Source organism: Podarcis filfolensis (assembly GCF_964270895.1).
Source record: "Podarcis filfolensis genome assembly, chromosome: 3".
NCBI classification, from domain to species: domain Eukaryota; kingdom Metazoa; phylum Chordata; class Lepidosauria; order Squamata; family Lacertidae; genus Podarcis; species Podarcis filfolensis.
The window spans coordinates 92,169,796-92,195,007 of record NC_139606.1 but is presented as its reverse complement, the minus strand read 5'-3'; the positions used below and the strand labels follow the sequence as shown (position 1 = coordinate 92,195,007).

General features: G+C 43.4%; 1 protein-coding gene across 3 annotated transcripts in view; it reads right to left on the bottom strand.

Moving 5' to 3' along the window:
• SUSD4 (sushi domain containing 4) overlaps positions 1-24,482 on the bottom strand; it is a 75,840-nt gene extending 51,358 nt beyond the window's left edge. Inside the window, exons 1-2 of one of the 3 annotated variants that reach the window (XM_083605289.1) lie at positions 23,840-24,482; positions 22,928-23,158 (exon numbers count right to left, since the gene is read on the bottom strand). In XM_083605289.1, the coding sequence (XP_083461415.1) occupies positions 22,928-23,123 (196 nt within the window). In that variant the 5' untranslated portion in view covers positions 23,124-23,158; positions 23,840-24,482. The remainder of the gene's footprint in view (positions 1-22,927; positions 23,159-23,839) is intronic. The other 2 variants (XM_083605290.1, XM_083605291.1) reach the window with 2 other exon arrangements.
• Positions 24,483-25,212: the final 730 nt, after the last annotated feature.

Below are 25,212 nucleotides of genomic sequence, written 5' to 3'. Positions count from 1 at the left end.
TTTTTAATCTTGTATTTTGTGCTTTTATGTTGTAATTTGATGTTGTGAATCATCATCATCATAGTTTCATTGGCCATTTCAGGCACAATTTCTGGTGATACTAAACCCTGAGCAACTTGGGACCCAAATAACTGAAGGAGCATCTGTATGAATTTGCCTGTTCTTTAAGAACTTCTCACAAGAGCCTTCTCTATGTACTTCCTTCATATGAAGCATGAAGATCACCTACACAGGAGACAGCTTTCTCAGCAGCTATGTTCTGATTATGGAATGTCTCGCCCAGCCTCCAGGCAAAGATGCTTTTGTTAACCCAGGCATTTTAAACTATTTTATTGATTTAATCAAGCAGGTTTTGGGCTGCTATCATTTAACTGTCAGGCAAATGCATTTTTGTTTACCCAAACACTGTAAAGTACTGTATTGATTTACTATAACAAGTTTTAAGCTGCAGTCCTATACATTTATGACTTGTCCACATTTCTGTTTGTCCTATGTTTACTTCCGTTTGTCCCATGTTTTCTACGCATGTGTCCAAGAGGGGTTTTTTTTTGTCTCACCACTTTCCCCAGGAAATCACCCACTGTTTACTGCTGAATCAGAACAAACGTTAATCCCCAGAAAACTTGATTGATTCAGTGGTAAACTGTGGGTTTTCCTGGGGAAAGTGGTGAGACAAAAGAAAAGCCTCTCCAACCTAGAACTCACAGTAGAAAAGGAAGTGGACGAGCCCATACCTATCTTCTTTTCATATAAAAGATAAAGGGGACCACTTGTGACCAACTCTGGGGTTGCGGCACTCATCTTGCTTTATTGGCCGAGGGAGCCGGCGTACAGCCGGTCATGTGGCCAGCATGATTAAGCTGCTTCTGGAGAAACCAGAGCAGTGCACGGAAACGCCGTTTACCTTCCCGCCGGAGCGGTACCTATTTATCTACTTGCACTTTGACATGCTTTCGAACTGCTAGGTTGGCAGGAGCTGGGACCAAACAACGGGAGCTCACCCCGTCGTGGGGATTCGAACCGCCAACCTTCCGATTGGCAAGTCCTAGGCTCTGTGGTTTAACCCACAGCGCCACCCATGTCTTTTCATATAGGCATGCATATAATTGTACTTTTAGTCTTTTGTAAGATTTTGTCTGCTGGTTTTATCTTCTGTTCTCTTGGGTTTTCTTGTGGGGTGTGTATTATACTTTCCATCATCCTGAAATCTGATATTATGAAAGGCGGCATAGTTTTTAACAAATAACATATCCAGGGCACAAGTTAAGGGAACCTTCTACAAAGGAGAGGCATAAGAATAGGGTGGACCGTACGTGTTTTAGAAGTAACAGTTGTTGCTAATTAATGTAGCTCAAGTTTCCAATTCCTAGTTGCTAATTAATGTAGCTCAAGTTTCCAATTCCTAGGCACCAACAACAAACTTTTGTAAGCCAAAATCAAATGATTTGCTGATAGCTCTACACAAACAATACTGCGAAAACAGAGCAAAACAAATTATTAGGTAATAGCACAGAAGCTATAAGACCTGGGCAACCAGTCACAGGCAATTTTTCAGCTCTACAGATAATGACTTTCATATGCCAAGTTAAAAAAAAAAAGGCAAGAGAGTAGCAGGATTTTGAAATGACAGTTTGCCGCAAATTAAGGGGATTCAAATGACCACATTTCTCTTATTGTGAATTAATTTATGCAACCCAACCACCACAGCACAGTCACAATGGAACTGTACAAACTGAAAGGGGCAAATGCATGAACACAGCCAGATACTATGTTTTCAGCAAACTATTTTTAGCAGGTTGCAAAAAGATTGGCAATATCAGAAGAAACTATGTACTGCATCCCTTTTGGCGACTCCCTTCCATACAACTTCCAGGGACTGAAAAAGTTAAAATCTATGGGTTGGATACAGATCTGTTGTTCCATGATTAGACAGACCCCTTCAGTTTGCAGGAGTGTGCCAGATGCAGCAGAGGCTCTTGTTATGAGAACTGGATGCTCACATAGGTGGGAAAACAGACTCCTGCTATCCTTGGTGCCACCTCCCACACTGTTCTGGAGGTTCAGGGCCTCAGAGGGTTGAAGGTGGGAGAGGGAAACCAGAAAAAACACCTCTCATGCAATCTTATCTTGCCTGAACTCCTCCATTTGTAAGATCCATAACTCACGATGCAAAGAAAGCAAAATCCACTGAAAATCCATGGAAAGGTAGATACCTTTTGTGCATTCTACAGATTCCTGGGTGCCATCACTTTTTCTGCCATGTGACATTCTTCTACCCCTAACCCAGATATTTTATTCTGATTCTGAATTTTCGGCCATCACAGATTCCCTCCATTATCTATCTATCTAATCTATCTATCTGCATTAGGCACTAAGGCACTAATGATTGGTGGAATCACAACAGAGAATCCATGGAGTCTGATAGAAAGATCAATCATTTAAGTGACAGGGAGAAAATAAGGATTGCAGCCAAACATGAAAGCACTTGCTAATTCAGAATACATTTGACTTTAACAGAGGTTTTTGGTAAAAGGAAACTTACTATGCTATTTGCTCAAGTCAGTGACTAAAGCAAAAATAAAGACACATTAAAATGTTTCTTCTTCAACAGCTTAAATTTCTCATAATTAGGCTCAACACACTTGACCACTTTAAACTGAACAGCAAGCCACTGAGTTTGTCTCTGCAGCAACTATATTAAACTTAGATCACTTTTTAAGAATGTATGCTTTTCTAAAGGAAAATGGCTGCTAAGTATGTGTAGATACAATTTCTTTGTTGTTGCAATGTAAATATATATTTATTACGTTTGTGCCTGTTCCCATGCCCTACTGCAGCCTTTGTTGACTGTGGCTTATGGGAGCTGTTGTCCAAAACATATGAAGGGCATTAGATTGGCAAAGGCTGTCTTATGGTAACCAAGCCTGGGACCAGGCCTAAGTACATGTAACTGAAATAGCAGCATATTCCTTCCCTGTAAACCCCACCTACACTTCCCATTGGTGGTACTATACCATTTTATAGATACAGCGATGTCTGCCCATGATCCAGAGGAATTAGGAACTCACATGTCTTGAGGGAAAGATGTAGTTCTAGTAGAGAAGGAGTTCATGAAAGACAAAATGCTATCAAATCCAGATACTGAAATCAGTAATGCCGTCCACTGGATTAGAGTTAGACAAATCTCTCAATTTCATTTCCTCTCATTTTTCCAATACTTCTCCCCATTTCCTTATCTGTTCTAGATTGGAGAATTTTAAGAAGTGTGGATTTCAAAATGATACCTTTGTTTTGGTTAATCCATTGGTTCAGGAAGTGCAAATTAGGTAGGTTAACAAACCAAACGAATTTCTTCTCCATTCCTTTCCTTGAGTGAACAGCTCAAGCCTTCCAGGAGATCTACTCATCAATTATCCAAACCCTACACTCCCCTGTGTATTCTTGCATTATGCATTGAGCTGAGCTGAGAAGCAAGGCTTCGGGGGGTGCAGGACCTTTCAGCCCAGGACAGAACATCAATATAGGGCTCAGTAAAGTTCTGCGGCTTTCAATAGTGATATGTCAATCTTAGAACTGATCCATCATCCAGCTTATCTCCCTTTGATATAGACTAGGACTCAGTTCTCAAAGAAGCAGAAGAGGCAGTAAATCTGTTTCTGGATTATTGTATCAGTTTTGACTGCTAGGTACCAGAACCCACATTAGCTGCAAAACCAGTGAGCCTATACAAACTGACGTATCCACCTGGTTGGTTCCTGAGTACAAGCTGCACTTGAAGATTGAGAGGTTGCATTGCCCTGAACCAATTTCCCTTGAATACTTGCATTTCTCTGGAACAAACAGTCTCACTTGTGTCCAATCTTAAATGGCTGGTTGCTGGCCTGTGCATTACCTTCAGCCTCCTAGTCATGCTAAGTTAGCTTGTCTATGAAGCTTAGACAGTATAGACCCCTAAATACAAACAAGCCAAAGGTGATGCCAGCATGGTTAAATATCAGGATTAAGGATAATCCACATACTTGCCTGCTATGTATTTAAATGCCAATCTATGGTCTGGAGTTTCAAATTTCTGTAGGAATATTTCCATTACTAAATCCAGATGTAGTTTTTATCTCATGGAGCAAGTCAACCTTCCATAATTCTTTCTGCCCTACACTATATTTGGCATAAGATTGGTTTCTTAAATTCCCATTTTGGTATTGCAGTGTTGCAAATAGTTCCAACAGGCATCTATAATTCAGGCATGCATTTTGCCTTGTCTGGTCATCTAGGGTGGGGGCAACCATTAAGTATACATTTGTTGACCCTGGGCAAACCATTGAATGGTAAAGAATGCCCCTTTCTGCTGTTAGCTTGCTCACTACATCACTCCTGGCGCAAGGCAGACACAAAACAAAAGACGATACGTAAAAAATGAACACAAAGTAGTAAGCACTGAAGTTGGCACAGATAAGATGGCAAAGTAATTACATCTGAATTCCTCCAGAGTAATTACACCAGAATTGGATGTAATTACTCTGAGAGAAGTTGAAAGGGATTATGGGCAAACATGACATTATAAAACATTTAACCTGATTTCTTGGCTTGCTTATAATTTAAAGTCGCCAGCCTTTTACAAAAGTATGCTTTAATGCTCTTTATGTAGCAATAAGCCAATATCTCCCCTATCTGAACTCATTGCATGCAAACTTAAAACATCCAGCAATGGAACATCAAAACATAAAGAGATAAGCTTTTAAGTCTCTTTAGTGTTGCTTTTCAATTGCTAGCTTGTGTGATCAGTTGGCTGCTTGAACCACTCCCTGAAGGAGGAGGTCATTCTTATTTTCAGTATGTTTTAAACTACCGTTGAACACATGCCACGAGCTGAAGCTTGTCACTCAAGGTCATACCCCAAGTGCAAAGACTAGAGAGTCGAATTATTTATTTAGGGAAATTGGACCCCATATTTTGCACTGAAACATAACAGTTTCCTTATGCTAGATGGCAGGGGTCCTCAAACTTTTTAAACAGGGGGCCGGTTCACTGTCCCTCAGACACTGTTGGGGGCCGGACTATAGTTTGAAAAAAATATGAACAAATTCCTATGCACACTGCACATATTTTATTTGTGGTGCACAAAAAACAGGAAAAAGTTTTAGAATGAAGAACCATTTTAATCAACATAAACTTATAAGTATTTCAATGGGAAGTATGGGCCTGCTTTTGACTAATGAGATGGTCATTAGATGGATATCTAAATAGGAAACAATTTTTATTTTTTGGGGAGAATCATTTTTCAAATCACAGAAGCGTTGGAAGGGGCCACCATAATCATAGTCCAACTCCCTGCCATGCAGGAATATTTCACCCAACATGGGGCTCATGACCCTGAGACTGAGCTAACCAACAATAAGTACTGGGGAGAATCTGCAGCCACAAACAATTCGTTTTTAGCACACACTTCCTATTGTGTGTGTGTGTGTGTGTGTGTGTGTGTGTGTCATAAGGACTCATTACTTGCCCTTTGAATCTTGTTACTTGAATAATTTGCATGGTTCATTTATCAACAACCTTACACTGTATCAAAACAGACCATGAGCACTACATGCACCACCACCATGGAGCATCACTTACAATAGTAGCAAAATATTGCATGGATGTGGTTACAGATGAGCAAACATTACGGTCATACGCTGATGTATGCATATGCACTCTCGCTGTGCCTTTTACATTCTCTTCTGGTGGAGAAAATAGACTGGCAGTCACCACAGACCCTTGTTGTAAATACAAAGAGCAGTTTAGCTCTCTCCTTGCTGCACAGAGTGCAAGCACATCAAGGCTGGCTTCTTAAGCTATTTCCTCTGCAAGCACTTTCTTTAATACAGTTGCTCTCTACCTGTGCTCAGTCTGTGGGGCCTGCTATACAGATGGCCTTGCTGCATAGCAGAACTTAGCAATCCTTAGACTTCGTTAACTCTGTTATTTCCAAGTACTATTTGTCCATTAAACTTAAATCTTTTGAGAATTAAGGATTTCCTCTTAATCTTAATGACAGAACTTTTGAATGATTACAATCATGACAAAATATCCACGAACCCCCCTGACCTAAGTATGATAAAACATGACCCACTTTAAAAGGAATCTGGGCTAAAAAAAAAAACCTCTGTTAAGATATGAGGGTCCAGGATTCTTGAGGCTCTTGTTGGGGACAAAGGACTGCACTGGGCAGGGCAGGTAAGAGCCTTGCTGTGTAGTCCTCCTGGGACAACTCCAATTAACACGGGGAAAGAGCAAATAGCAAAACTTATTCATCTAATTCAAAAATAGATTTCTTGTGTCTGTGTGTGCACCCATGCCATTAGATTATTCACTGTTCCAGTAGACACTGTGAGAAGGTTAATAGCTCAATAATCCATTCTTTTTCACTGTTAAGATATCTCTAGAGATTTCCCAAGGGTACAGAGTAACTTGTCTCTTCTCAGTCAATATAAAGGACTTGCCCAATATGAATATAGCATATAGCATACAGACATCTCCATGAGATATCCCTGGATATATTATTTTGGAATAAGCTAAGAACCAACATAATAAATAAGCAGTATATTGAGCAGTACAACATAAGCATCCATTTGCTTCATCTGCCTCCCCAACACCAACTCTTTGATTATAATCTATCAGACATGACAGAAAGTTGTATGTGCCATGAGATTTTTGTGTAATTCAGCTGCCTTGTAATCGTTTTAAAAGGCTATTGAAAGCCAGGCCAAGAATTACAGGGGTATCCTGTTCTGAACATGAGCAGGAGCCCATAGACAATGGATGCCTAAGTGTACCTTAGAACGGGCAGGTAGGACCTGGTAATAGTTGCAGGACCTTGGACAGCTCCAAGCAGACAATTGGTTTCAACTGGATCTTCACAGATGAGAGACTCTCAAGCTCCACTTCCTTCTTGAAGAGAGGGAAGTCTTAAAGGAATAGTCTTCTAGCCTAGAGAATAGCACTCTGTCACTTCTCAATCTGCTCCTGCCTTGTTAAGTTGTCTGAGCTGGTCACTGGGCAGCAATGAATAGGCACTAATGAGTACAAAGGGGGACCATTTCCTCAGAGGAATAAGGCTCAGGGTACTTTCTCTAGGGGTTCCAGTTCAATAAGCTCTTAGCTGACAAGCTCCAGATCAGTGCTACGACCTAAAATGAGCACCACTTATCTTCCTAAACCAGCTGATTCAGAGTCCTGGTTGCTGCTCAGGGTCAGAGTCATAACAGATGAAGACCTGAACCTAAGATGGAGGGCACACATGTCGCATTTACAAGGTTCCAAGTTCAATCTCCAATTAAAAGGTTAATGGGGGAAATCTCTGCTTGAGACCTTGGTGAACTGCTGCCAGCATGAGTAGAAAATATTGGGCTAAATGGACAACTAGTCTGATATAGTTTTCAGCAGCTTCCTGTGTCCCTAGCCATTAGGCATGGGTGTGTGTGTGTGTGCCCTTCTGTACAATGATAAGTTTTAAATTTGAACCATCTCTTTAATAGATCCAAAACAAACACTTCACTTTTCCTTTTCCTGCCAACATTACAGTTTATTTATAAGATAAGTTTTACTCAAGAACTTTAAAATTACAGCTCTTTGAATGGACTTCACACACAAACACAGCTGAAAAGATGGGGATAGTGTCCCCCACCTACAATCACTGAGTCACTTTCATAATGTCAATGTTTCACTACAGCTCAGAAAATAAGGTACTAAAACAGAAGAGATTATGAGTAAATGCCATGCTAGTTTTGCCCTGTGGGGATGAAAGAACAGATGGACAAATTGGCATGCATGCATGCCAAAGCTATATCTAATGCAACATCCTACAAATCCTATAGATTAGATACATAGCAGAGGAATTAAATATTAATACTATTGATAGCCTAAAGAAACCTACCACCTCTCCACAAATTCTAAAAAAAAATTATCTAGTAAATAATCCATAATTTACATTATTGTGGGATGTATTTGACGTGAAATATGATCTCAAATATCACTTCTGAGCTCCTCTGCAATTAGATGATATTGTGATCCTTCTGCAGAGAGTTTATGCAAGTTCAACTCCCACAATGTTGCTTTTCCTTGAGGGTAAACTACAAACAACAACAACAAAGAAGACCTACTATACTGAGGCAGCAAGGAGGCAACAAAGTACACCCACAGACCCTGGAATATTTAGCTGCTGAATCACTGTAACAATCACTATTAGGAAGGGTTCCTCCATGCCGTGGAGGCTTCAAAATAGCACTGTTGCGGTTCGATTGCTTCAGCTTTGCCTCCCAGTGCTGATGCAATTGAAGCTGCCACTTCCAATCTTTGAAAACTGCTCATGTATGTAAAAGATGTGTGCACACAATCAGGGCTTGTCACACTTCTGCTTGTACCATGCCTAGAAAGCATGGGTCTGAGTGGGTTTCCCCTTGCCCCACTCCTTTCTCGGGGAAAAACTGCTCTTTAGTGCTGAATTGGAACAACCGTCAATCCAGAGGAAATCCGAATTGTTATTTGCTCCGATTGAGCGCTAAAGACTGGCTTTCCCTGGGGGAAAGCAGTAGGACAAGAAGAAGTGTGGATGTACAAGTTTAAAAACAATAAACAGGTGTGCATCAACAGAGATTTATGCTGCAGGATAGGGAGCAAATATATGCACAGCCAAAAGACAGAATACCATGTGTATACAGAGCAAAATGTTATACCACTAGCTCTATTTTTAAAAATATGAAAGATGAGGTGCCCTAATGCACAGTACCCTGGGGTTTTAAGCAGCAGAGCTGAAGCACAAACACTATACCCAGCTATTGTTTACAGAAACTGTCTTTGCTTGAAAATAAGATTGCCACAGTCAATGTTGAAAGAATGCCAAACAGTTTCTGCAGGAGAAACTGTCAAGAATAGGTTGCTGTCGTCTTCTTCAAATGCCAAGGTCAGCACTGATTTAGGTTATCAGCCATTACAAGGCTGAGTTAAGTTGAGACAGACAGAAGGAAAGAATTCAATGAAATGTCCTAATACCAGCACTTGCTCCCTTAAAAGTGAAGTTTCTAGTTCACACATTGCACTTTCCTCAGTCCTCATCCTCTACAAGTTCTCTTATTTATTATTTTGCCCACTACTTTCTAAAACAGAGGTCTCTAGCCCAACACCCAATGGTATTGGCCTTTTCCAGATGCCTTTTGTATGTATATAGACTTCTATGATCACAACACAGACCCAATTAAAAAACCACAACAACCAGCTACAGTGCCAATTCTGTCTCCATCAGAAGTGGCTTGTTTGGTGCCTACCAGGAGGGAGAGAGGTGAGGGAGTGGGGTGATTGGCACGACACAGAGGCTGAGTCAATCTGGTACTCTTGCTGCTGTACCACACTATGCCAACCTTCCCACCACACTGTTCCTTCCCATCCCGGTAAGCACAGTGGCATACCTGAAAGGATGCTTTCTTTGTGGCTCTGCCTCACTGGGCAAACCACATCTGACCCCCATATCTACTGCGACAACGCCTTCAGAAGCTTCACACACATTTTCTAGAGTGATACAAGCCACAATCTACCAGCAATGCCATAACACCATTTCTGTGGGTCAAATAGGCTGCCTTACATAATGACGATTCTGGGGTGGTTCCCAATATGTCAGGATAGACTAGTCTGTACACAAGTGGATAAATGGACACACAGACAACATAAAAAATGGTTAACAGAAAGAAACATTGGCCTGGTTCACATATAGCACTAAATCATAAGCACGGCTTGCTTGGATGTTCAAACCCAGCCCTGAAGACCAATCATGGTTTGTTTTCCAATAACTAACTATGATGTGAAGCCATGTTTGTTGTTGGCCTATGACCCATGGCTTGTTTTGGCACCATGTCTGCACCCAGCAGCCATATTTAACTGTGATTTGTTTGGCCACTCCACTCCAGATGAAACTACACAAGGTCAGAGCAGCTGGATAACAAGCCAAGCTTTGGAGGAAATAAGACACGACTCTGCCCTTTAAAAGTGTGTGCAATTTATTAGCCTTCTTGTGTTCCAAATCTCTTCTGCTGTTTTCAATGTTTAGGGGGGCGGGGGGAGAGCATGCATATAAAACCTTTATAAGCAAACACAAAAAGATGCTATTTCTTTTTACTATTATTTTGTCATGGTTCTATCATTAAGTATCTACGTCCATTAAGTATGTGGCTTGGCATGAAATAACCAGGAGCATTTCAAGCCCAGATTAAAAGTATCAAAACTCTTGCTCAGAAAACATGTTAGAATTTAGACACAGGGCATCACCGCCGCCACTGCCCTGTGAACTATAAACAATCAGTAAGAACAGGTACCAGATGACTGGAATGCATCATTTAATCTGTCCTACTTTTTTAAAAAAAGCATTATATATTTAGATGCAGTAAAACCCAAAAGCTTGGCTGCGTTAGTATTATAATTTTAGTCTTGTTTGAAATACAAATAAACCCTTTAGAAAATTATGACCCTGAAAAATCTCTCTCATTGCCAAAAGGAAAAGAAAACTCTGTACATTTAGAACACCTTTAATCTGACATCTCTCCCCGCCTTCCCTTATTCTGTCTTGGCATATTACTTTAAATTCACATCCAAAAGGCAAACTTGTTGATCTTGGTACTGCTTTTTCAGCTTGGAGGTACAACACAGTTAGTTGTTTATTTTGCATGTTGTTTGGGGAATAACCCTCAATTTTTGTTATGGTTATGAAGGAATGAAAATATTCCTCATGCCAAGATTTATTCTTATATTAACTTGTCTGCCAAGAGTGGGTAATATTTAACAGGTGTATTAAGAGTAGATTTTAACAATATTTGGTCACAGTTCCTGGGGCTACTTGACATGCAGATTCCTGTATATTCATGTCTATACCACTTCTCACCTCTCTTTTTATCTCCTGCTATGTAAGTTGATTGACAGTTTAGTTGAAAGCTTGTGGTGGTAGTAGACAGGATAACAACAAGTGGGGGGACCTACTTATCTATTGGTATTTGAATGGTCATAAAAAATTAAATAAAAATCTACTTAAATTTGCTGGGCCTCCCTTAAGACAACCACTTTATATGCAGTGTTTTCTCCAAAAGGCTGTATATGCGGAAGATTCTATACACTAGAGTGTGCTGCCATGCATACCTGCTATTGAAAGCATCAAGGAAATTATTTAAAGTGTCTCTTGTAATGTGATAATAAATTAGAATATAATTTTATTCATATGCACTCCCACAGCAGCGGGTGAGGAGAACCCAACTGGGCTGCCAATAACAATAAATTCTGAGCTTCTCGGTCCTGCACATGATTCGAAGTGCTGGGATGACACAAACTTCTGGCAGCAGAGCAGCCATGATGTTTCAGTAATTCACAGGTGAGTCCTGGCCTACTACAAAGGAACTGCAGGAATTTCAACAAGACTGAAATGGGGAGGGGGAGGTTTGCTTTTCAAATCCATTCAAACTCAAGCTAAAATGCCACCTTTGACCCCATTTACAAGACTAGCTGTCCTTGAAAAATTGGCCAATTCATTAAGAGCATAACTACAGCCCTGCTGGATCATCCAGCCCTGCATCCAATTTTTTCCTGTAGCTAACCAGATGCCTCTGTGAAACACAAGAGCAGAATAAGATAGCAATAGCCATCCCAACTCTCATTTCTCATCAACTGCTATTCAGCCGCATGCTGCTTCTGAACCCTGGGAGCTCATACAGTCACTGTGACTAGCAGCTGTTGAAATACATCATTCATTACAGTCTCCAACATGTTCATAGTTGGATTAATTAACCTCTTCAGTCAATGGCTGAACCAAATCAAGGAAGAAGAAAACCACCCCAATGTATACACAACTGGATTATCCCATACCGTGTAACACAGGGAAAGCTGCCGTGGAACCCTCCAGATGTTGTTGGACTTCCAACTCCTACTGGTAATGCTCAAAGGCTGATGGATGGGAGCTGTAGTCCAGCAACATCCAAAGGACACCACGTTGCCCACGCCAAAGTAGTACAAGCCCAAATATCAGGTCACCACAGCAAACATGCTTGAAAACAAGGTCAACTCCCTATGATGTTCATCAGTCGTGAGCTAGAAGGCATGACTATGCTCTCCTGGGGCAAGGAATCTACCCAGAGCTCTTGGAAATCACATTGCAAGACTCATTAGCCTGCTCACCTGTTCTTCTACTGCCACCTACCTGCTTGTGCCTTTACTGATCCTCCTTTAAGAGAGAGTGCACACAAATACCAGCAACAGCTATAGATGATCCTTCACACCCTAAATCAAAAACACAGTGAACCCCTGGGCCTCCTGCTCATGCACTCTTCCTTCCTTTTTTTCTATTTGCAGCCAGAAGATGAGAGAGAATCCACACTGGAGTTCTAATGCAAGCCAAAACAGAGCAGTGGAGGGTAATAGGTAGTTATTTTGCATCCACTTGCTCTCCTGTGTTGCCAGTTCCTATTGCTTACTGTACTTCCAGTTCCAGCTCACATCTATCTCACTCCCAAGTCTTTCTGTACCATCAGTATTCACCTCCTTCTCCTTTCAGTGAACTTTTTTTGTCCCACATACAGAGTGTGGATCCAAGGTCCCCAGCGTTTTGGGGCCTAGGGGCATGTCTGGAAACTGAAGGAACTGTTGTGGGCACCACAAAATACACATTTCACAGAATAATTTAAAAAGTGTGATGTCCAGAACCCTCCAGCAAACAGGCAGAATACATATAGACACTGCGAATAAAACACAAAGAAGCAGAAACACTCTCCCCACAAAAATAGGACATTTCCTCCAAATAACCACCCTTTGCAAAACAACAACAACAACCCTCGGTTTAAACAATGGTAAAAATTTGGGAAGGGTGTCCACAGGCACCACACTTGAGATGCCACCAGGAGACCATAATGGACTTCAGGTTCAAGCATTTTTGCAAGTTGCTTCAAGCCCAGCATAAAGAGGGGTGTCTCTCAGCAGACTGCTTCCATTTCTCCTTTTGGAGTTTCTTTTTAGCCAGACGTTTCCCTACGATTAAGTGCCATTTGGCATACCTTTCCCTGTCCCCACATGCCCCATAAGCGGGCGTTTTTAGTCATCTGCAAAGAAGTTTTTTTCCGCTAAATTACCTTATATAGTGCAACACTGCCCACAGAACAAGAAGAGCGGAAGTGACTGTGTAGACTTCACCCACATGCACATTTTGCCTACAATGATAAGCCCTTCTTTTGCCTCCCTTGTCATTTGGTTCCCAGGTTGTTGTGGTTAAGGTTAATAAGCAAATTAGTCCCAATTATGCTGTTCGTAAAGGGCACTTAGAATTTCAAGCTATGCTAGCAAAAAAAAACCAAACCAAAACACCCCTAATTACTACATTATTTATTTGTCTTTTGGAGTGGGCTGAGTCTTTTCAGTTTTACATTGTGCACACAGGGTCTTAAAATATTGCAGCATTGTTTGTGTGATGTGATGCAGAGAAAAATGTCTGTCTCTTTCATAAGTACTTATGCTGCTTGAATACTAATTATTAGTGTTACGAGAATGTTTTATATTGGCATCTAACACATTGCTTCATACGCTGCATGCCAATAAGTAGACAAAATAGTGTGATCCTACTTCTTTATTCTGAGTTAATGCCTCATTTCATTAACTGGTGGATTTAGCTCCACTACAAACCCCAATCATCAAACTGTCAACATCACCCAGGCCAAACCCAATGGTGCCAATTGCTGTTCTCACAGTTTGTCATCCACTGGTTCCTAGCAATTTATGGGCAGTAGCCCCTGGCCAGCACACTGGACAGGAGCCATGCCACCTCCGAGTGCAGTTGTGCACTTTCTTAGCTTTCTTATGCTGCTATTAGGGTGACTGTGACACAGTGGTAGACCATCAGCTCCACACATCTCCACGTTGGGCTGGGAGCGGCCCTTGTCTGAAATCCCAAAGAGCCACTGCCAGTCAGTACAGACAATACTTAGCTAGATAGGCCAGTATAAGACAATTTCCTACGTTCTTATGTTCCCAGTATATTAACTCCTCTGTAAGGTAAAGGTAAAGGGACCCCTGACCATTCGGTCCAGTCATGGCCGACTCTGGGGTTGCGGCGCTCATCTCGCTTTATTGGCCGAGGGAGCCAGCGTACAGCTACCGAGTCATGTGGCCAGCATGACTAAGCGCTTCTGGCGGACCAGAGCAGTGCACGGAAACGCCATTTACCTTCCCGCCGGAGCGGTACCTATTTATCTACTTGCACTTTGACGTGCTTTCGAACTGCAAGGTTGGCAGGAGCTGGGACCGAGCAACGGGAGCTCACCCTGTCGCGGGGATTCGAACCGCCGACCTTCTGGTCGGCAAGTCCTAGGCCCTGTGGTTTAACCCACAGTGCCACCCGCATCCCTTAACTCCTCTGTACATATAACCAAATTCTTCCCAGTTCTTTCTGACTAAGTTCTTATTTTTTGAACAAACCATATATAGGAGTACTATAAACTCTTCCTTGCTGTCTCATTGTTCATGGCCCTTTGCAGAAGCACCAGTCCTCTGTCACAACACACTATGGCTCTGTATTGAAGATCCTTACACATATTGTTTGGATCTACTGTATTAGCCAGCGTGGTGCAGTGGTTATTGTAGGGCCTGGAAGACCAGGGTACAAATCCTCACTTAGTTAGGCCTGAAGCTCACTGGGTGACCTTGGGCCAGTCACTGCCTCTCAGCCTAACCTACACTTGTTATGGGGATTAAATGAGGAGGAAAACCCTGTATGCCACCTTTAGTTCCCTGAAGAAAAAGATGGGATATAAATGCAGTATAGATGAGGACCTTAATTGCGCTCTCTCTTCTGAAGCCAGTGCACTTGCTGCAGGAGATGTAGGTGCTTTTTCTCAAACTAGCACTTTTGTTGCAGGAAAGTCGCATGATGCCAGCACCCAAACCACAATAGTCTGGTGGCAGAAACCCACTCACTGCAATTGTTAAATTTTAAGTGCAATGCAATTGTTCCGTAAGTTAATTGGGTACCTTGGACAGTGCCCATGAGAAGTAGCACAATCTCTCCTCACCACCCCACCCCACCTTTCCATCTCCCATTATTTGGTATACCTTTTTAATGGCTTTAATATATAAATTAGCTTGAGTGCACAAACACTTGCCACGAGACTCATTAAACTGAAATAGCAAGCATCAGCAGAATTATCTCCTTTGCAGCAACTCCAGAGTTATTTCAGGTCTTCTGGTTTCTTTATTAAATTTATTATTATTATTATTATTATTATTATTATTATTATTGAAACTCCACACCCCCTTCTGCTATGCAGGACATGTCTCCCACGAGCACAAGAACATCTTGTCAATTTCATTTCTCAGCTTTCCATACATAGCACAGGTTAACTTGGCAAAGCTCCATAAACACAGGACTGCATTGCTGTACATTGCCGCTGTGTTGTTAACTTTGCTATTGGTTACTTTTGTGATATTATTATTATTATTATTATTATTATGTAAAATTCACTTGCTGTAATTGTGAGAATTTTTGCAATCCACCTTGGGACCATTTGGTGTAGAGAGGCTATAAGTACAATTAATAAAACATTTTTAAGAAATAGAGGCTTACTGAAGATTGCAAAAAAAGAAAAAAAAGAAAAGAGCAGTCTACTCAAAGTAGACATTGAAATTAATGGATATGACTAGCCTATGTACATTACTTTCAATGGGTAATGGGTACTTTCAATGGGTCCACTCAGTGGCGTAGCGTCGGTTGTCAGCAAGGCAAGTAATTTGCGCCCCCTAACCCGTGGATTTGCGCCCCCTAACCCGTGGATTTGCGCCCCCTAACCCATGGATTTGCCCTAACCCCAGATGTTGCGCCCGGTGCGGCCCGCCCCCCCCTGCACCCCCCACGCTACGCCACTGGGTCCACTCCTACCTTAGAAACAACCCTGTTTGAGGCTGGGGTGCACTTTGAAGAGCTATCTCACACAACTAGTCCTGTACAAGTGCAACCCATTTCATATAAACCATTTCCCATAAAGAAAATTAATCTATTGGTTCAATTAAGTAGTATTCATACAGAACTCCAGAGATCAGAACTTGATTCAGTTAGTTGTTGGAGTTTGCAGGTGGTAGCAAAAACCTAACATTAATATGTCTGAATTTTCTCTCTGGTGTGCAAGCTTAAATCGGTTTTCCTAATTATACATTTAAGTCACAGGAGCAAACCTGCATGTCTTTGCTGTGCTTAGGTGGGAAAGGTTTATATACATGCCTATTTCTGGGGGGGAAATATCCATGTAATGTGCCAAGTCATTCCATATAAAGTAAGACAATATGACATGGGTTTTATGACATGGCTTCCTAACTCCATGTCAAAAACACCAGTCATGCTGTTAATGGACTTTGATGCACAATATATGTGTTGCAAGTCAGATAAGTCTTTAAAAGTACAAGGCTGCTCTTTGTCCCATAATACCTCATGAAAGCGAAACTGTTTTGTCCTCCACTACAACAACCCAGTGGAAAAATATGGAATCTATTCGCAAGGTGCCGCAGAGCTTATTGCAGAAGTTAGCAATACGAACCAACCAGCTTCAGAAACAGAACAAATTATCTGCATGCCTACAAATTAAATGCATCCATTCATGCACTCTTTGAAGGGTAAATTCATTTTAAAAATGAATATGAACCTATTTGTAATAAATGCTGATGTGAATTCAAATATGCAGCCCTCTCCCATTAAGCCTATTAGGATAACTGCAGCATGTATAAGTGTATCAATGAAAAATCAATGGGACCATGAACAGCATGAATTGAGCCTTTTGACAAGGTATTAGAAAACAGTTTCCCAAGACCCATTTTATTATTAACTAAAGTTAAAGATATTTCTATATCACCTTTCACTGCAGCAACAAGACAGTGTACAGAAAAATAAAGCCAGTTAATAAAATAATAATAATAATAATAATAGGTCAGTGGAAAACAAACAGAAGCCAACTGGTATTGCTTGCTAGGCAAAGGTCTCAGAATATAAATGGGTTTTCAGCAGGTACTGAAAAGGTCTAGAAACAGGGGGAGGTCCAAAAAAAGGGGCCCAAGCAAACAGGGATGCAAGTCAAGGACAGTGGCGGAGCTTCATGCTCCAGCACCTGGGGGGGTGGAGAGCAGGCGGGGGGGGGCTGGAGTGCATCCTGGGGGTGTGGCACGCTGCCTGCAGGGGCATGGTGCCCAGCGCGGGCAGGAGCGATGGCACCCCACCGGGATCGCGCTGCAGGGGGCCACACTCCTCTTCCTCCACCAGTGGTCAAGGATCTGGTATAAAGTTGCTGTTCCAGCAATCTGTGCCTCAAATGAAAGACTTCTAAACAGGAGCCTTCAGTGCCACACCCAGAATGCAGCTGCAAGACATCCATGTTGCTTGCAAATTTGGTTTACTTCTAAGGAATAGCTAACTCATAAGTCCCAAGGGGTCCTTTTTCCTCTGGCAAGCTTTCTGACTGATGGAGCCTGCAACTTTAGTTGCCTGTGCTCCTTAGGACTTTGTGGCCACTCTGTTTCCACCTCATATTCTGTGTCTTGAGGTGGTTAGGTTACTGTGACCCCGAAGGCCCTGAATCCTTCTGCTCTGCCTCACAGTCCTTTGATGAGGGATGCTGCATTGTGTTGTTTGCTTTCGGAAGCTCTAGGTCAGACATAGGCAAACTCAGCCCTCCAGATGTTTTTGGACTACAACTCCCATCATCCCTGACCACTGGTCCTGTTAGCTAGGGATGATGGGACCTGTAGTCCCAAAACATCTGGAGGGCCGAGTTTGCCTATGCCTGCTCTAGGTCATCCTCTGAAAAGGATTCCTCCAGTGGAGGCATGACAGGGAGAAAATGCTCTTAAAGTGCTTAACTTGGACTACATTATGCCTGAAGAAGCTGTTGCTACTAAGTTTTGCAATGTTCTTAACTGAGCAAAGGTGGCAAAGTCCAATAAGGAACTTAAACATGAAAATCCAGAGTTTTATAAGCTCTATACTTTTCTTTTAGAAGTCCAAGTTTATATGTAACTTATTAACATATCCACCACCATCAAACTTCCCCAATAAAATGTGCTGTTTTATTATGAGTGTAGGAGTAGCTGTGAATCATTTATGGACAAATTAGGCAACAGGCTCTCTAAACACATTGAAAAGTAAGATAGCAGATAATTTCAGATTGGCAGGATTATTAGAAGAAATGGTCTGTGTAGTTTCTTCAGTGTTAAACTTTTCCACGTCAGTTGGCAAGTTCCATCGCTCCAGTGTTTCGTAGACAGAACAAAATACATTAACAGTTGCACCGAACAAAATATGTTACTCACCACAAACACAAATTAAAATTCCGTTAATCGTTTTCCTATCAGAGGTAGGTAACAAGTTATATCACTTTCTTAATTTCCCCCCCCCCATGTATTTAAGGGTTTTGTATTACACTCTTCACCAGTAGACCCTGGTTTACATCAAGAAAAATATACAATACCCTACAATGAAATATAATAAAAACAATTATATTAAGTCCCAACACAGGGAAGAAAGACAGTAGCATTATATTGAATCCATAATTTTTTTCACCCCACCCCTCCTCAAAAAGGAAACTACTGAAAGAGGTATATCTTGACTCGTTTTCTACAACAGTGTAATGAAGAGGCCAGGAACATGTCAGCAGAGAGTGAATTACAAAACCCAGAGTCGCCTTCAAAAAGGCCCTTCCCTGTGTCCCTACTACGCTATGTACTTCTCCAAGATCTCAAGGCGCAGGCAGGTCTGTGTGGTTGAAGGCGTTCTCTCAGATACTTAGGAACCTGGTTATTCAGAGCTTTAAACACAAGGGTAAGCACTTTGAATCTGGTCTGGTATGTAGGCTTATATACAGCACAATAAACAAAGTATATCAGCGGTGAACATAACACATCCATAAAATAGGATAGAAATGCTTAGTCAACATCTAGACAGGGATACACAATAGCTGATTGCTGAGCAATGCATCAGAAAAGATCTGTGTAAACAGAAGAGTCTTAAGCAGGTGTTTGAAACAAACTACCGTACTGATGGTGCATGCTTAATATTAAAGGACAAAGAGTTCCACAAGCAAGGAACAGACACACCAACTGCCTCATTTATTGCTGAAGCAAGGCAAACATCATGTGTTACCCTTAATAGTGTATCACTGGCTGAACATAAAGATCTGGAAAGAATGTACTGTATAACTTTCCTAGGTGCTTTTCATTTAGATTTACTTATGGAAATAATTTTATTCTGCATCCTTTTCAGGTTTGTGTTTTTGGGAGCAAAAATAATATGGAAGCGGAATTATTCTTTACAGAGTTACTGACAAGAAAAAGAAAACGTTTGCATGTTATATTGATTTGGGGTAAAACAGCAGAGCCTTGCTGTCAACAGAGCCTTCAGAGCAGGAAGATATAAAATAAAAGGAGTTTAGAAGTTAAATTCTGTCCTCAGGCAACCATTAATTGAATCCATTACAGAACCAAACATTAAAACAGCCAGGCACTTCATTATTACATGGAACAGTTTGCCATTGCTTACTTTATTCTCAGCATTTTAGAGTCGAGAGAGAGAGGTCAGCTTTCAACACAATTCTTTCATTTTAAAAAATGAATCTGTTTCTATTCTCTGCAGGAATAATATCTTGTGCAGATTGTATTTGTTTTATTGATATTTTATTTTGCTCTTTGGCAGAATTTATATATATATATAGTGTCTTGCTGTTAAATGTCTGCTAAAATTGTTTGTAAGGTTTGTATTGTATTGAGTTCATATTGAGTTAATTATGTACTTTTCTCCATCTATTCTATGGTGGCCTGTGGCTGACAGCAATAAAACTGAATTGAACTAGGCTTATTTCTATAAAAGCTCAGTTCTTCGCATTTAGCTTTATTATGTACACTTTAATACCATTAGACCTACACTTTAATACCATTAGACCTAGAGAACACTTATATTAGTACAGATGTTGGGGGGGTGCAATGACCACAAGATTCATTTCATTCCAATTTGGCACTTGAGAAAACAACCAACCTCAAGTTTTGCAGGCTGCCTGATTCTGCTCAGGGACTACCCAAATTTACTCCATTTATCTCTGTTTGTTACATATTCACCACTGGAATTTTTTAAAAAAAGATTTTTAACTTTTATTCCTTCTGAAATAACTTGATGAAATTGCACACTACCCCCCCCCCCAGTGGATAAAGCCTGCCGATTTACAAACATATAGGTCCAGGGACTTTTATTGTGGGTAACGTCAACCCTGCATGTTCTTTTTTATAAGGAAGTATTTATAACTATTTCATTTGGTGGCAGAATTAGATTAAAATTAGCAGGGAAATTCACTCATTCTCAGGGCATGAATCCTGACAAAGGTCAGAAGGATAGCTGCCATGGTTCACCTGCAAAGGCAGTCATTACAACCTGGGGGTAAGTTTTTTTTTTAAAAAAAATGAACTCCATTTCCCTTTTCTGGTTTGAATATTGCAAGCACAGGAGAGATGCCCTGGGTAAGAAAGACTGCAGCCTCAACAAAACCAAAAGAAACAATGCAATCTGGCAGCAGTAATGATGCTTTCTTGTAATTAAGCAATGCCCACAGTGGGATGAAAATATGTAAAAACATCAGTGGTTACAAAGCTGTTTCAAATCTTGGCCATCTGGCACAGCACTTAACATCATGCCATAGTGCCTAGGTCAGGTAGTAGCCCCACTTACTGAAATCTGAGAAATGGGGGAAATATGGGAATTGCATGCACAAGCCTACACTGCCAGGTTTTGTGGAAAGCCTTATCTGCAGAAAGAGCTGCCTCGTTTGTCTGCCATTGGCTGGCCCACAGAAAACTGAGTGACACTATCACACATTTCACAGCACTTCAAAACATTAGTATATCCATCTAGTTTTTATTTTCTATATGAGACACCCTCATTTATTTATTTTTTAAACATCAGCTTGTTTGTGTCCTTGGATCTCCTGCCAAAGTACCCATACAGCTTCCTGCAAACTCTCAGGCAGAGAGAGTTAAACAGAGTTAAATGTGTATAAACCCATTGGTTTCAATGAGCTTAAATCCTATGTTGAATTGTGCCTGGATCATTCCCATGGGATCTCCTCTATTAAGCAGCTCCAACCTTGTAAACGTACACAGAAGCATAGCACAAAACATCTGACCACAGATACAAACTTAAGCTGAGTGCATACCAATGATGACTGTCTTCACGGCCACCAAAAACCTTCAGACTCCAGTTAAAACCAAGAGGCATTACATACTATTTGATTCCCATCTTGGCACCTAGCCTTGAAAGGCATCTCATTTTTAACCACCTCTACATGAGAAATCCAAGCAGTAATTTCACATACAGACTTCCCTTCAGTAAATGTGAGGGATTTGATGGCCACATCTGGACACAGCACTTTTACATAAACCAAGGATGTAGGCTCCCCAGATGTTGTTGGACACCAACTCCCATCAGCCCCAGCCAGCATAGCCAACAGTCAGGGACAGCTGAAGCTGCAGTCCAACATTAACTGGAGAGCCTATTTGAACTGGTGGTAATAGTTTGTCTTGCTCCAAACACATCACAGTCATAGAATATTAGGGAGAAACAAACAAACTAAGTGCTGGTTTGGAAATAATAACCAAAACCTTAAATCCTAAGTAAAGAGTTTTCAAAGTTGATGGAATAAACAAAGATTTGAAAGTTTCCAGTATTATCCCCAAATGGAACAGTACTCTTCTGAAAGCACTGCAAGGACTTTCTTCTGGTGCTGGCCCCAAAAGTTGAAAAGAAGACAAAATTTCTCTTTAGAAGAGCAGGGGTGGGGAGGGGATTTGCAAAAATGATACATGCAAATTTGCTATAACAGCGGCATTTAGCTCAGCTAGTACTCTGGACAGCTCATAGTTTCATAGAAGGGTCACTGTGAAAAGCCAGTTGGGGTTGGTTGACTAAGATCTTTGCCTCATCTCACTGGCCCTTTCTGGCTACATAAGAAGTCTCACTGCTACAACAATCCCTCACCGCCAGTCTTGTCTCGGGGTTAGCCACTGGGCGTGGGGTTTCTGCTTATATCAGATCAGCCTTCAAATAGCCAATAGCTATTGTTTTATCTCAGCCTGTTACTCTGAAGAGGGGGGTGCAAGACTCCCCAATATTTAAGGACTGATTTGTTCAGATCACTGTTTATATATGCCTGGCGTATCCCAGGGGGATTTCTAACCATGTGAGTGGATGCCTCATATCACTGTAGGAGGATTTTAATTTTTTTATCATCAGGGCAGAGAGGAAGTATTTTCCCCACTGAGCATCTGTGTGCAGCCTTTCCTCATGTACATTTGGGAGTGCAAGGGTGCTTGGACTTCCTCTGATTAATATCTCTTTTTCTTGGAAGGCGGAAACCACACAGTGGTTCTCCCTTTAGCATGAAGTAGAGCATGAACAGATTGATGACTATGTGCTTTCCTGAAGAAGAACCTTCCGTGTTTGAGCGGGGTGGGAGAAGGTCCTTCCATGTATCTAGGGGGACAGAAGCATCTTTAGAGGAAGAATCAGATTATTCTGCTCTTTACAAGCAATCCTCATTTTCAGTACGTTTAGGAAGCAGTCATTTAAGAGGTCATTCCCCTGAGCATTTGCAATGAGGGGAGGGGGCTGGCCACTTTGCCTTCAAGATGGGATGGCTGGGTTTTCCCCCTTTTTTGAATCGGGTGGTTTGAGAAGCAGCCGGGCAAGACCGTGGGATGATTATTTCCCCCGTTTTAGCATTTGTGCATAGGAGATCAATAGCCGGAGGCTGTCTCCTCCTACGTGAAGGGGGAACCTGCCCGTCAGCAGCTTGCCAGCCTCGCTCGCTCCCTCCCTCCCGGTTCTGCCTGTCACATGAGTTCGCCGCTCACTCACCGCCTGTGATCTGCGCGGGGCCAAAGCACAGAGCCAGCTGGAACCACAGGACCACCAGGGAGAGTCTGGACTGCGAGCGCTGAAGCAGCGGGGGCGGTGGAGGTGGTGGGGGCGGCGGCGGTGGCGGCTGCTGCTCCTGCCGCCGCCGCTTCTCTAGGAACGGATCCCCGCTGCTCGGGTTCATTCCATGATACATCTTTCATCCGCAAAGGGCATCGGGATTGCAACGGTCTGCAACGACAGGAACAGGCAGCTTTGCTTCAGCAGCACACGGGCAGTTCCCTCCGCACACCTTCCCGCCCCCTCCCGGAGGAGGCGCCCCTCGCTCAGGCACTTTCTGGCCCTCCGCCTGCAAAAAAGGAAAACCTATCCCACGCCGGGTCGCCCCCCGCGCGCTGCCCGTCCGTCGCGCGCTCCCTGGCGGCAGGATGGCAGTGGTGCTTTTGCATGCAAGAACCGGCCTGCCCTCTCCAGGCTTCGCGCCGGGGGGCGGCCACCCCCTCCTACCAACGTCACCTTAGCCGAACCCAGAAAAAAGCCCCGCTCCGGCGGCGGGAACTCCCGTCCCCTCCCTTCTCCCCTCACCCCGGTCCCTCGCCGGCGACGAATACGCCGTTCCTCAGCGCCGCGGCTCCATTCCCTTCTAAAGTCCCGCCGCTGGGGGTCTTCCTCTGACCGACCCACCCGCCCCTTCTCAGGAGCTCCCGGTCACTTTGGGAGGCGCGCGTCGGAGTCCCCCGCGCGGTTTTTTGGCAAGGTGCCGAACGGGAGAGAGAGAGCTGCGAAGTTCTTTCACCTCCTCGGGTCTCTCACCTTCCCCCAGCGCCGCAACCCTCCCTCGGTGGCCACCAGCCCCTCTCGGCTTTCCCGCCTCCTCCTCCCCGTCCGCGGCGCAGTGCGCACTTTCCTTACCTGAGAGCTGCCCGCCTGCATGAGGGAGCCTCTTTGCTGCCTTCCCCCCTAGCCAAGCTCTACCGCTGAAGGCACGCGACCCTTCGCCGCCGCCGCTGCTGCTGCCTTCGAGTCCGCACTCCCCTCAGTTGCTAGCGGAGAAGGAGGAGGAGGAGGACGGAGAGAGACACACGGCGCGCGCCGCTGCTCGCGCTCATCCTACCTGTCTGCAGGGGAGGAGGAGGAGGAGGAGGGGAGCGAGGGAGAAGGAGGCAAGAGCAGAGAAACACCCGCGAGGCGCCGGCTGCCGCAGCTGCTACCAATGAGGAGGCTGAGCGTGCACCTGCTTTAGTGCACGAGCCGCCTGCCACGCTGCTGCTGCTGCTGCTGCTCCCGGGAGGGGGGCCCTCCGGCTGGCGCGCGGAGCCGGCGGCCCTCGCTGCGTTTTCCCGGTGACGAACGACGGGCGCCAGGAGCGCGAGCGGAGGAGGGCGAGAAGGAGGCAGCGGCAGCAGCAGCAACTGTGGAAGCCATCCTCGGCACTACGGTGGCTCCCGAGGCTGTCACCAAGCCTGCTCTGGGACTGCTGCGAGAGCGGCGAGCATTTCGGAGAAGGAGGCGCCTGGGCTGCCGGGCTCCCCTCCCGCCCTTCAGGAAGGGGAAACGCGCCTTTGGAGCCGAAGCGCGAGGGTGGTGCTTGGGGGCGAGGGGCACGTTGGTCGCGATCCCTTATGGATCGCCACCGACACTAAAGGGGCATGCAGCTAACTCCTATGTGGCAGCTCTCTCTTTTGAAGTGGCGGCCATTTTCCAAAACTGACACCCGGAGAGGTGGAGAAGGAAGCCGAAGGAGGCGGTTGGCATTTAATAACTTGCTTTAACATTGTAAACTGGATGCGAATTCGCCTCCATTTTCAATTTGCAGGAGGGGGCCGCTGGGGGCGCTGTTTGCAACCTTTGCTTCGGCATAGTATATCTAGGCTCGCGCGCCCGCGGTTGGAAGTTCAGAGATTTTGGCCTGTGGTCGGCTGCTAGGTCTAAGAAAAACCCCACCGCCCGTAAATATAGTTAAACATAATAAAAACGCTGGTTTGGCTCCATGGAAACAAAGTGCAATTTCATAAACGAAACCAGCTGCATTTGCAAACCTACAAGCCCCATCCCCTGACCCCCAAAAGTGTTCGCCAAGCCACGGGCCTTGTATAGTTAATTAACACAAGGACTGATTTAGGGACTGAATCTCCCAGATGTGGCAGGTGGCAGATTAATTTGTCACTAGGAGGGTTTGTGGAAATTTGGCTCGACCGTAGTGTTTTGGCTCCTGAGAACACATTGACATCAGGCCGGTCCTCCTTGTGAGCAGCTTTAGTAATAAGATTTATTGCATGTTAATC